This window comes from Onychostoma macrolepis, chromosome 03, assembly GCF_012432095.1.
Source record: "Onychostoma macrolepis isolate SWU-2019 chromosome 03, ASM1243209v1, whole genome shotgun sequence".
Taxonomy (NCBI): domain Eukaryota; kingdom Metazoa; phylum Chordata; class Actinopteri; order Cypriniformes; family Cyprinidae; genus Onychostoma; species Onychostoma macrolepis.
Window position 1 is genome coordinate 16,599,596 of NC_081157.1, and position 14,498 is coordinate 16,614,093.

Sequence of the window (14,498 nt, forward strand, 5' to 3'; positions counted from 1 at the left end):
CAGAAAGCATACTGTCGAGGCATTTGCGCAATAAGAGAATAAATAAGAGGATCATGGAACAATAAAACACATTCATTCCTCATCAAAACCAGTGAGGCTTTCATTCACAATAAATAATTCACAACATATCTTGCATACGCAACTAAGAAAGGATGATGGAGAGTTCACATGAGGGATTATTGTTGTCTACAGAGACCTTGAGCCAGAGCACTACTACACTCATTCTGAATAACAGCCTACAAATGGTATTTGACTACCCTCAACCTACTTTTTTTGGTGTTTAGTTATGTGTTTGCCATATTTTGTCAAACGTGGCGCTTGAGAACCGTGAGTAAGGGCATAATATGTATTTATTTATTTAAAACTAGTTTGTTCCCAACTAAATCAAAATAAAAACATTGTGGACATAAAACTTTTATAGGAAAAAAAACACTTATTAATGTCAACTTCTAAAAGAGTTAAAGCGCTGACAAGCTTCAACTGATTTTTAATGTATCTCAAAACACAGACAAACAGCGCAGAGCATTCAAAGCGCGTGTTTTTATGAAGAATAAGTTCGGCAAAAGTAGCAGCTGCCGATCGTCAGTCACTCACCGACACCGTCCTCGGATTTCAGCACCATCGCGCTCTCTGAGTCAGTAGTCACTCGATACCGTAAATAAATCAACAGAAAGCTCAAAATATCGCGCTTTACTACTACAACTCAACTTTACCGTCAACTTTCGAGAACAGAATCGGGTATTTTACATAATAGTCGAGAGCGGAAGGATTGCGGTCGAGGAAGGGCGTTCGTCCGTGAACAGGGGAGTGTCTTTAACCGTAACCGGCCAATCCCGAGCGCGTACGGAGACCGAGCGGACAAACGAGCGATCCTACGCCGCTTCCGACACGGGCCGTGACTCAAATCCCGGCTCAATCACTCACCGCCTACAATACAGCGCGTGAACAGGGGCAGATTTAGTTAGATTACCAAAACACGCTAAAATTCGAGCATGAATGCATCTGAAGTTAAGCTTGTATTTGTAAATATGACAAATTTTTAATTTTTAAACAATTATATAAACGTGATATAGTATATAATGTAATTTGGCTCACTTTTTACACCGAGAGCTTGTGTGGTCTTTGGAAAAAAAAAAAAAAAAATCCTCCACCTTTCCTTATGTATGAGCCTGTTAAACTTCGAGGGCAGCAAGATCATTTAAATTATTTAAAACGAATTAAGAAATAATCTCATAATTAAAACGTTAAATCACAATTATGTTAGGCTTTAAACTTAACATGCCAATTTAACAGATGAGTTTAGGCTAAACTCTGACACCTTTTTGTCAAATGGTAAATGTCTGATAATTTTTTAACTCCTATAATTTCCACTAAATCTCTCATAGGCTCTGTCTTATTAAAATCAGCAGTCTATACAGAACATAAACAAAAGGTTACACCTTTACTCTGATCACTTTTAAATGGGTAAAAGTGTTTTACAGCTATTATTACAGAAACCAAATCTTTGTTATGGTTATTATCACTATTACCACTCATCACATTTCGGGAGTGACTCCTGTATTAGTACACCCAAAACAATAATTTAGGACATTCACTCCTGATTGTCACTCCCAAAACTTCGCAGTGTGTACCGTCTGCCATTGACAGCCACTCATGTGCGTCACACCAACAGCAGTCCTCATAAACTCCTCATGACAGATTAATGATTCTGACCTACGTAATTAACGAGTTCATTCTTCAATAAGCACGAAAATACTTTGGAGGGTTTTGAGATGTTAAAATCGAGAGCTTGCATACGATGCCCTAAAATGCTGTCTAGGTAGGCAGCTTACTAGGGTTTGAGACAAAGCCGCAGTATTGAGTTTCGCCTCCACACCCTGTGCTGGCTGTGAGGAGTGTGTGTAGGTGGGGGCAGGGAGAGTGAATGACGAACGCAGACAGAGAACGGCCCTGAACAAGTGTGTGTGTGTGTGTGTCCCTGAGCCGAGAGCAACATAAGACAGATAACACCTGATCGGCTATGTACAAGGTACACTCGGCAGAATGATCCCTTTTCATATCTGTTTTATAGGTGTACTTGTAGACTTGCATATTGCACAATTCTACCTATAAGCTAAATTCAACAAAGGTCAAGTTAATTTGATTCATCGTGCTAATAAAAGAAGGGCGTGCACTACAAAAATAGAAGATTTGGGACAGTGAAAACAGTTTCTTAAATTATGTAAGATTTAAGTCACAAAACACCTAATGATGTTCTGGAGAAACACACCACACCTGTTGCGTCATCTATTTAATTTTGGGTTTGGATGTATAATTGGAAACATGATATGTTTCTTGTTTATTGTAATATAGTTTCATACTTCTAGCCATTGTGATGAGTACAGAGATTAGTGTAGTAAATAATCAAGTTGCCACGGCCCATTTGAGATAAAATCTAAAGTCTTTGTAGGCAGACACTCATGCGTGTTGAGATGAGAGGAGTATCATGTTTCACAATAAATAAAGATGTAACAATGATGGAGGGCACCTCTTTAGCCTAAGTGCTTTCAGGAACAGAAACTGAGAAAAAAAATAAAGGAAGAGGAAAAGCCTGTGTTTTAGTGAGTATTCACCTGTTAAAAAAAAAAAAAAAGGACACTTTAGCATGAGTACTTATTATAGAAATAATATACTTTAAAAGAATATGCTCAAGCGTGAAATGAATGTAAATTGCAACTAGATAGAAAAGTTTGAAGACAAACTTTAAGTTGGCTTAAAAAAGCCTAGCCAGAAAGTATGTAAAACTTTCAAAAGCTTGAAGTTTGAAGGTTTTCAGTTTAAGTAGTTTGAAATATGTAAAAAAGTTTTAAAGATTAAAGTTTGAATGTTTTAAAGGCAATACAGTCTATCAGAAGAGCAGACACTAGGGTACCTGGGGTGGCTTCTAGGGTGGTTGCTAGGGTACTCAAGGTGGTTGCTAGGGTGTTTCTAGGTTACCTGGGGTAGTTGCTAAAGTGTTGCTATGCGGTTGCTAGGGTTCCCGGGTTGCTGCTAGGGTGTTGCTAGGTGGTTGCTATGGTACTCGGTGGTTGCTACGGTGTTGCTATGACACTCGGGGTGGTTGTTAGGGTGTTGCTAGGCGGTTGCTATGGCACTCTGGGTGGTTGCTAAGGTGCTGCTAGGCGGTTGCTAAGGTATCCGGGGTGGTTGCTAAGGTGTTGCTAGGCGGTTGATAGGGTAACCGGGGTGGTTGCTATGGCACTCGGGGTGGTTGCTAGGGTGTCGCTAGGCGGTTGCTATGGCACTCGGGGTGGTTGCTAGGGTGTCGCTAGGCGGTTGCTATGGCACTCGGGGTGGTTGCTAAGGTGTTGCTATGCGTTTGCTAGGGTACTCGGGGTGGTTGCTATGTAGTTGCTAAGGTAATATTAGTGTGTTGCTAGGTGGTTGCTATGGTACCCGGGTAGGTTGCTAAGGTGTTACTAGCATGTTTTAGCATATTTATATTAAATGCAATTATTTGAACTTAAGACTGCTTATTTTTACCCACTTAAGTAGGACTTAAGTACATATATGCAATTTCATAATTGCTTATATTGTCATTGAAAATACTAAAAGTGTACTGTTGAATGTACTGATAAGCATTTACAGTAAACTAAACTGTCATTTCTATTGAAACTTGTATTTACTATGATTAAGTTGCAATTTAGTACATTTAAAATACATTAAATTTGAATGTAATATAAAATATCACACTGCAGTTAAATTATAATAAAGTAATTTACATGTGCTTTAGTAGCCTATTAGTCAACACATCAAAACAAGTGTACTTTTTTCAATTCACATAAAAAGATTATTTAAATCTAATTATTTAAAATGTAGACTGATAGAAATAAATTATTCAAGTACAGTACAAGTGCACATTTGATACAATCGAGTACACTTATTTTTCACAAAAGCTAGAGAGCATTCCTGTCTAGTTTAACAAATATCACGGCCGTGTCCCAGTCTAACAATGCGTCCTCTGTCCAGCGGTGCTGTACTGCATATGAAGAATGTCTTCCGAGTGCGTCAACTGACCTACATACATCAATTATGTCAAGAAAGACAAGAAATCCTTGTTTTCGGATGTCAGGTCAGTTTTACAATAAGCGAACTTTCAGACTAATATGCAATACAGAATTATGCAGTCCATTCAACATACAAATTAGATGTCTAGATGTGTGGGCTGGAAATCTGATTTATGTAAATATTATGTACTGTAAAAGTCAAATTGACATATGATTTGTTGCTAAGGTTTCCATGCCTACTGCTATTGTGTAAAATGCCTGTGCTGTAAATACCAGTTTCTGCGTAAAATTCCAGATTATACATTTTCTGAAGAAAATGGAAAAATGGAGCCATCTGTTTCACCCATTTTATCTTTCACAAAGTGAATATTGCATATATGAACTCTTAGCTAAGTCTAGCACACCTCTCCTCAACGCGCCACATGATCATGAGTCAAGATTATGAGTCAAGTTAATTCTTAGGTTAAAGGTTTGTGCAAATACTAGCAACCTATTTTAAAAACAAAACAGGTCTGTATGTTCCGAAATCTGCAAGATTCCTCTACTCGACCAAATGCATGCTCTCAAATGGCTTTGTAAATGTGATTGTTGGCTTGTTATCATAGCAGCACAAGCATAGCTATTTGTGGAATGTTGTTTTTCCTTGTATTGTTTCTCAAGGCAGTGTCGGGAACGCTGGAATGTAGCTGTGGGAACGAGGGCCAGCTATGTCATGAACGCTCTCACACAGATCGAATCCAGCATCTGCCTATTGCATGTGCCAGCAATCAGACAACCATTAGAAAGCACACAGCCAAACAGCTGACGGTAGCCATTGACTTCCATAGTATTTTTTTTTCTCCATACTATGGAAGTCAGTGGCTCCCATCAACTGATTGGTTTCCAACATTCTTCAAAATATCTTCTTTTGTGCTCAATCTTGAACAAAAAAAAATTAAATATTAAAAAAGCAATTATTTTCAATTGTCAATTTTGATTTCGTGTTGACAAGGAAAAAAACATCAGTGAATCCCATTTGACATTAAAGCTTGCAAAGACACTGTGATCACAGGCCAAAATCTGCTTGAAGAGAAATGCACTGAGTGACCTCTGCTGGCTCTTACTGGAAACTTACAGCACAGCACATAATATCAGATCCAGCCTCAAAGAAGCTTTCAGGAGGCGTTTGCCATGGAACAACACAAACAGAGAATGAAATTCAGGTAGGCTACTGCATGTCATGTTGTTTTTTAATTATTTATTTTCATGTTGTTCCAAACACGTATGCTGTTATTTTCCAAAACTCCTCCATACAACAGCAGTTCAGCAACCATGCTGTTGTCAAACGTCCAAAAACACCAAATCAATCAAGTAGTCACAGAAAAATAACAGCATAAAGGTTTAAAAATGCATGAAATAATAACAGAAATATCTCCAGTTTATTACCAGTTTTGCTTTTTTGTTTTGTAGCTTATTTTATATTGTACATTTGTAGGACATAATTGAATTAACTGAGCAAATAATCCAAAGAAAAATTTAAAGTATATGCAGGCTTAAGTAAAGACAAATTCAAGGAGAACGTGTATCAAATACTATATTTTTGCCATATTTCATTAGCATACAGTAAATTTCATAACTCACGTTCGATGCTGATAGGAAATCAATTGGAATAAAGGCTATTTTGTTGCCATAAGAGCCTCGGTAATCCACTAAATCCTGGATTTGGCTCTCCAGCTGGTTCCTCTCAGTTTCTGACCTTGCTAGAGAGATTAAAGCGGTGGGCATTTCCTGGCAAGGGCCCCACAGAGACACAATGTCCCACTTTAGGACATAGACCCCACACACATATTACAAGTCTACTGTCAAAAGTTTCCTCCATTTCTGACCTGATGAGACAAAGTTTAATTCTATTTTTTTAATTGCTGGTCTTACATGCAGGTGGATGTTTCAGCATCTAGTGGAAAACCTCCCCAGAAGAGTTTGCTTCTGTTATACAGCAGCAGCAAAGGAAGGGATTACTCATTTTTCTCCTCATACCATTGAAATTAAATGTTCAGCAAGACACAAGAGGTCAGGCTCTGATGTTAACTGATGATGATGGGGTCTGGCTCACTGTTTTAGTTCCTCCCAAAGGTGTTCAGTGGGGCAGACAGCCAACACGGCACATCTTCAAGCACTGTTTATCACTGGACTCTAGAGGGACCATGCAGGCTCATGACTTGAACGAACAAATTACTAGAAGAGTGCATATTCATCATACACTTGTGAAAAAGATGTGAGTTTAACTGTATTGAATGTGCACTTGTATAGTGTACTTCAAAATTTAAAAGTAGCCTATATTTTGAAAAGCTGGACTTGAGATACAATGAAAAATATAGCTGCAAGCGGCAACAGAGGCTAATTGAGGAGCTAAGCATGGCATGGAGCATCAGACCAACTGTAACAATGAGTGGTTAAAGACATTTAGGTTATTATAGTCAAAATGGCTATAAAAAAAATTTAAAATCACAAATACAGACACTGGAATACAATTTAATTGCTTATCACTTTTGACCAATAAGTGGCACTGTTAACAAACTATTATGTTGTGATCAGCGTGAGATGACAATGACATAAACAGCGATATGCCAAAAAGTTGCACCCTCAGAATCAGCTTGGGATCATGCCAACTATTTCATTGATGTGTTATTCAAGAATGGTTTGTCTATCAGAAAGTTTTTGATAGATTTTTGTCAGCATGATCTGAGCTGATTTTACTGAAAAGTTTGACAGAATATGGCATAATTGGTATCGACGTTCTCAGAATCTATCAAGACCAGTTTCATTAAAATAATCAAAATTAATCAAAAGCTATTAGCATTTTTTAACATTTCGTGGTACATTTTTAACAAAAGGCGGTGCTGTTCTGCTGTTTATGATTTGAACAAAATGTTCAGAAGCTATTATTAACAAAAAGAGCCATTTTTCTTATCTCCTGACCTGTGTCAAAACACTGCATGTAGTCTCAGGTGATGCTTATGATGACATGTACCAAGTTTGGTCAGAATCTCTTGGATTACAATTTGCATCTAGACGGATGTACTGTTACTTCCTCTACAGTCAAAAATTGGGGTGTTATAATAGACAGCAAATTGTCCTTTGAAAATCATATTTCCCATGTTACAAAAACAGCATTCTTCCATCTTAGAAACATTGCCAAGCTACAGAACATGTTACCTGTTTCTGATACAGAAAAGCTATGCATTCATGACCTCTAGACTGGACTATTGTAATGCACTGCTAGCTGGTTGTCCTGCATCTTCAATAAAAAAGCTACAGGTAGTCCAAAATGCAGCGGCTAGAATCCTTACCAGCTCAAGAAAATATGATCATATTACCCCAATTTTACAGTCTCTGCACTGGCTACCTATTAAGTTCCGTATCAGTTACAAAATATTACTACTTACTTTTAAGGCCCTAAATGGTTTCGCTCCTGCGTACCTAACTAGCCTTTTATCACACTTCAATCCATCCCACTCCCTAAGGTCGCAAAACTCTAGACTTTTGGTAGTACCTAGGATAGCAAAGTCCACTAAAGGAGGTAGAGCTTTTTCACATTTGGTTCCCAAACTCTGGAATAGCCTTCCTGATAACGTTCGGGGTTCAGATACACTCTCTCTGACATCCCGCGGCAACTAGGAATTACAGAAGCTTCGGTCTGGATCCAGCCCTTACGAAGATCTGAGATGACCGCACACCTGAAAAGAGATGATGCCAACCCCTCAGAAGACATCAAATGATGACAACCCTCAGACAACATTCAAAACTATCAAATTTTGCTATAAGTTTGATCGCATTCATATAATCATTGCTGTTAATAGTGTTCATCGTCTGTTTGATTACATGACATTAACTAACTGCTTGATTTTTACCGTACATTTCTGCCATATGGACATCAACTTGAGATAGTCACCACTGATACGCTATTACTAATTATAAAATAGCCTTGATGCTGGCATGGCGTTACAAAGTGAATAAATAAATAAATATTACTAAATATAATGTAGAAACTTTAATTTTCTGTAAAGCTGCTTTGCAACGATTTGCATTGTGAAAAGCGCTATACAAATAAACTTGAACTGAATACACGAAAGCATTGTGGAGATATAGCCTCACGTCCATTTTGGTGTGCTCTCTGTCAAATTCGTTTGCACGTTATTTGAGAACAGATGGGTCTATCAAAAAATATTTATTAACTTTTTGTCGGCATGGTCTGAAGTTGATCTCAGCCAATTTTGGTAAAAATCAGACAAACTGTCTAGGATGATTTCGAAAAAAAGAGGTTTTTCAAATAATTCAAAATTGCCAAAAATCTTGACCTGCAGAAATGTAAGTTTTGGTGTGCATTCGCCTCGAATAAGCAATGAATAAGAGGAAAAATGAATTTTGCTTCTAACTTTACAGTTCAAAAGTTATTAGCATGAACAGAAGTGCAAGTTTGAGCTGTTGGTGGTGCTAGAGCAGTGATGGGTAAACTTGGCCCTTCCAGGCCACTTTCCTGCAGAGATTTGATCCAACCCTGATAAAACTCACCTGCCTGTATCCTTCTAGTAGTCTTGAAGACAATGATTAGCTGGTTCAGGTTAGTTTGATTAGGGTTGGAGCTAAACTCTGAAGGAAAGTGGCCTGGAAGGGCCGAGTTTGCCCACCCCTGTGCTAGAGGGTTTAAGTTATCTATCTGTGTGCCAAACTTCACATCTTTCCCACAAGTGGTTCTATGGGCTGCCATAGACTCAAGAGCGGAAGAAGAAGAAGAAGAAGAAGAAAAAGAAGAAGAAGAAACGGATACAAGAGGTGCCTGCGGTGCTTGGCCCCTAATGAAATTGAAGGCCACTTAAGTGTACTTATAGATAGTTTACTTAGATGTTTCTTAGACTTAGTGCACTTAAGCACACTTTAAGTGCACCTTGTAATAATGTCAAAAATAAAAGTTTTACTTTAAAATACATTTTAAATCACTCTTTTAAAACACTTTTGTCATGTATTTAAGAAGTACACTTGTTCAGATGTGTTGAATAATATACTAAAGCACATGTTAAGTACTTCATTACAATTTTAAACATTTACATTAAAGGGGTCATATGATGAGATTTCATGTTTTCCTTTGTCTTTGGAGTGTTACAAGCTGTTTGTGCATAGATAAGATCTGTGAAGTTTCAAAGATTAAAGTCTCAAACCCAAGGAGATATTCTTTATAAAGGTTAAGACTCTGCCACGCCCTCCTAAAACGCCTCATTTAAACACACCCCCACATGTCTAAGTCACTGTGTGGGAAGATTTGCATAACACCGCCCAAATGTATACGCAAAGAAAGAAGGCGTAACTTTTATTCTCGCTGTAGTATTGTTGTTGCCGCCGCCATGTTGTGGAGACACTGTGTGTTTCGTTGTGAAAGCGAATGAGTACACAACTAGAAATCAGTGATTAAGTTATATTTACAACACTGTTCCAGAACAGTACAATGCAAATATTCGAGTGTGTGCAGCGCATTTTACGGTTGACTGTTTTCTGAACCTGGGAGAGAGTAGCCTACAATGTGAACACTATGAATAGCTGTGATGTGAACACTATAAAGTGGGGCCATTCCAACGTCGCAAGGACAGTCTGGTGCTTCTGACTCACAGCCTGTAAGTACGTTTTGATATTTAAAGAATTTGCTACTGACTATTCAAACGTGAGTTTTGAGCAGTGTAGAGTAGTGCTTGTTTGGCATTTCTACGATCACAAATGCAGACATGGTGTTATGTTTACACGGCGTGGTGCGGCGCAACGCGTAAAAAGACAGTATAAGTCATTATAATCAGTAATTATGTCCTCACTGAATGCAACAAATGCCCCGTTTATAATGGGTTTTATTGTTTTTGTGTCGTCGCGCTGGGACACGGCATCACAATACGGTTAGGGGCGTAACATTTCCGTCACAAGGTTGAGGTATTCGGCCAATCACAACACACTGGATAGCTGGCCAATCAGAGCACACCTCGCTTCTCAGAACGATGAGCATTGTAAAAATCGACGCGTTTCAGAAAGGCGGGGCATAGAGGAGCAACAATAATGTACAGTATGTGGAAAATAATGTGTTTTTTGAACCTTGAACCACGTAAACACATTGCATTACACCAAATACACAAAATAATGTTCTTTTTAGCAACATCATATGACCCCTTTAAATATATTTTAAATGGTTACTTCATTATTACGTGTAATTACAAAATATTTAAATACACAACAACATAGAAATTACATTTCTGTTTAGAAATTACTGTTAACCACTGTCACTGTTATTTTAGTTAACCAAAAATGCTTGTCAGTACATTCAGAAGCATGTTTCAAATATAATATAACTAATATTGAAATTACATATAGTATAATGTTGTACTTAAATCCTACCTGTGGGTAAAAACAATAAATATGGTTTAATATTAGTTTAGTATTGCATTTAATATAAGTTTAAACTATAATACATTTTCATAAATTAATAAAAAACAAGCAATATTGTTTGAAAACATTACTGTCACGAATCTGGTCTGCACTCCCGGTCACTCACCACATGGACTTTCACACCACACATCACATGGACTGCATTTCCCATCAGCCATCTCACCAATCACACGCACACAGCTGTCACCAATCATTCATGGCACTAATCACATGCACACCTGATCACACACACTATTTCAACCCTGGACATTCTCTCCCTCGTTGCCGAGTATTGCATGCATTATCGCTGCCCTACAGAGCTCCGTTAGTTTTCCTAGTCTTGCCTTGCCTAGCCCTGCCTTTGTTCGGATTGTTTTCCCTTGCCTGGACTATCGCTAACGTATTGGATTACCTCTCCTGTCTCGCCCCTTGGATACTGTTTGCCGATCGTCGACCCACGCTTGCCCTAAGTTTTACTCTTTGTCTTGTCCCTGCCATACCTGTTTGCCATTGTTTGACCCTGCCTGTTATGACCACGTCTCTGCCTAATAAAAGCCTGCACATGGATCCGCATGCCTCTCGTCTCGTCAGCCTTGTAACAATTACATTTAGGTTGCATTTAAGTACATTTATTTAAAGTATATTATTTCATTTATTTAAGTACTCTTTTTTTAAAGTATACTAAAGTGTACTTCTTTTTCACAAAGGTATGTATATTTATCAGATTTGACAAAATTTGTAGCACACATTTACTCTCTCCCCCTGACAGTCTCTCATATGTTAAGTGGTGATAATCATTTTTAGTGAGCACAGTGTGACAAAATCTAAAGCAGCTAGGACAAATACAATAAGTATTGAATCGTGAATCTTAAATCTAGAATGTCCACCTCTTCCACAACCCTCTGTGTTTTTCCAGCAGTTAGAGTAATGAGCCCTTGTCTTCATCTGTTCCCAGTTCAGAGCCGCCTCCAGCTGTCTCCAACCAAAAATCAAAACGTAAGGAACAATTTCCATGTCACACAGTGGACAGCAGCTATAATTTCAAAGCACCTGCTCTGCACTGAAATACACAGGGATTTAATTAGAGTGATATCAATCTCCTAATAATCATCAGGAGCAATTAAAGCAACACGATCATGGGACTCATTTCACATTTTCATTACACTCACTGTACTAATTAGCTGGAGGTTGTCATGTTTTTGGAGGAAACATTCACAGAATAACATTGGACTGGAGGAAAAGCGAAACTAAGGCCTTGTCAATTGTAAACTCATAAAATGGACTAGTATGTTCAGTTTAGCCATGATAAGAAGGAGACACTTTATTTTAAACAGTTACATCGGCAATTCAGCTATGACTAAGTGTATCCAGCCATTAGATGAGTCATGCAAGGCTTTCTGACCGCATTCACACATTAGTTCAAACTCACTGCCGTCATTTGTTTAAGTTGGGAGGGTGATAAAGCTGATGGAGTCGCAGAGTTTAGCAACATGAACTCACGTGAACTGTAACACCACCAGATGACGGAATTTACGAACAAAGCTCCATTTCCCAACACAACAGGAACAAATCCCCTGTGGTCCTCTGTACATTTACATCACACCAGCTCAACCTACAAACCAGAGTATTCAAGTTCAGAAATTCCTGTCCCATAAACACCCTCTTCCTGGACCTGGAGTCATTCTTCTGACTCAACATAGTGACAAAATCCTAGAATCTCTGCCTTAATCTGGCAGCCTAGAGAACATGGTAACTGGAATTAACCCTGGGCCAATGTCACCCCACCAAATACCTATTGCACGCAATAAATCTGCACCTTTTGAAGAACGCTGTTTTTCTTTACCGCTGTGAGTCCCTGTGTAATTAAATTCCACATTCCTGGTGAGGTACTACAACAAAACCCACAATCCTGAAGTGAGTTCCACCTGAACTAATTTGAGACATAGAAAAGGGAACCGCAAGGATAACTTTACCAGGTAACATTTCTAATGTTACAGAAAAGCAGAAGAGCCAGTATTGGTATTTCCTGATAAGCAAACACATTAAAGAGTCATAAAAATCCAGTCGGATTTGTTTACATCATTACAGTGGACTTAGTAGTTCAAGTCTTCATAAGTACACACTTGAATTTTCATCCTCATGATGCACTAGCTTGTTGGTTTGGTTAGTGGTTTGCAACTTTTTTTTATTTTATTTGAATTTTCTGAAATGCCTAAAGGAATGGGAAAATGCTTACAGAATCAAGGTCACTTACAGTATGAAGTGGGCTGACTATAGCAGTTTTAAAAAATGAATCTAAAAATCACACTGACTTGTGGCTTCTGCAGGAGAATGAAGCTTTGCTTATGAGTTTTGAAGCTTGTGGTGAGTTTATCTTGATGACTAGCATTAGCATTGGTGTTGGTGAAGCTGAGACAACTTAAGTCCAGACCATCTCTTAAGACTTAGACCAATAAAAGACTCAAGATCTGGATTTATGACATTTTGAATAATGTACTGATTGGTTTCCCATACCCTTGTGAAAAAGAAGTATATTTTAACACATTTAAAATGAGTGCTTATTATGGAAATGATGCACTTAAAAAAATAAATATATATATATATATATATATATATATATATATATATATATATATATGAAATGAAGTCGCAATATAGTTTGAAGTCAATGCAATTAGTTTAGTATTTTGGTCAACACCTCATAAAAAGTGCACTGTCATGTTCTTGGTTTTTAATTTAGTCCCTGTGTGAAGTCTCCATGTTATTTGTCTCCATAGTTATTAATTGTGTTTACCTTTTTTAGTTTTGTTTCCGTTTTGTCCTGTGTGTTTATACCCCGTTTAATTCAGTTCTTTGTCTGTTATCATTAATGTTAAGCTGGTCTGTGTTGCACCTGTGGCTTGCTGTGTTGAGGGTTTTCTTTAATAAAAACTGCTGCATTTAGATATTTGTCTCATATTTATCCTTTGCCTACACCAATATGTAACAAGTACTTCTTTAAAGCACAACAAAATATTATTAAGGCACTTTTATATGACCTTATTACAAAGTTCACTTTTTAAAAGTTCATCAAGTGTGTTAAGTAACAGTCATGAAGTCCTTAAGTGGCCTTAACTGCAAATGTAGTTTTTAACAATACTTTTTAAAATTTGAACTGCAATACAAGTGTATATTCAGTTTCAATCACACACTTTGAACAAATAGGGACTGGATCTTTCAAAGTTTAAAAAGAAAAGCAAAAGCACTATAGAAATCACAAAGCTTTCATAACAGTAGTCTACATGACTCAAGTCTTCTTAAGTCAATCCATAGCTTTGAGTGGGAAACAGACCAGTTATTCTTCAAAATATCTGCCTTTCTGTTCATTTTTGGGTGAACAATTACTGTAAATTTGAAGACAGAGACAAAGACACCAAGTAATGAGACCTAAACAAACACTAAGTTTCTCAAGTTGATCTTGAGGCTTTTGGTGAAGACTCTCATAAACTCTCTTGAGCACTGGGTCTGAGGGATTACATCTGCCTCTAGTCCTTAATGGCATTAACTGATCTCTTCTCTCAGCTCCTGCCTGTGAGAATAAAGATCCTGTAAGCTGACCATAAAGATTCATTAGGCAGAAACAAACTCCTTCCGTCTGCTTTGACATGTTGATTCAAATGCATAAGAATACTGTTGCACTCCACATGAAGGCTGCAAACTTGTATCTTCTCAAAATTATATAAATTATGAGTGACTGAACAACCAATGCCTTGACAATGCTGCTTATTGGTCCAGGTAAAATGAGCCGACCTCCAAGTCTGTATGATATTCTGGTCTCATATGTCCCTCCTTCTTTGCAAGACAGCTGGATTTTTTTCTCGTTTTATCATTTACCAGTCAAAATTTTTGAAATCTGGTTGCATAAAGTAACAGCACAATGCTAAGCAGTACTAATTTTGATAGCAATGGCTTAACCAGAGAATCAATAGAAAACATATTGGTTAAGATTACAATGCTCTAAAAGATTAGACAGCT

At 37.7% G+C, this 14,498-nt stretch overlaps 1 protein-coding gene across 3 annotated transcripts in view; it reads right to left on the bottom strand.

Moving 5' to 3' along the window:
• The window catches only part of cyth1a (cytohesin 1a), a 57,282-nt gene that overhangs the window by 33,280 nt on the left and 9,504 nt on the right, over positions 1-14,498 (bottom strand). Inside the window, exon 1 of one of the 3 annotated variants that reach the window (XM_058768921.1) lies at positions 595-826. The exons of the other annotated variants lie outside the window; for them this stretch is intronic. Coding sequence (XP_058624904.1) covers positions 595-622 — 28 coding nt within the window. The 5' untranslated portion in view covers positions 623-826. Of the gene's footprint in view, positions 1-594; positions 827-14,498 lie in introns of those variants that run through there. 3 annotated transcript variants of the gene reach the window in all.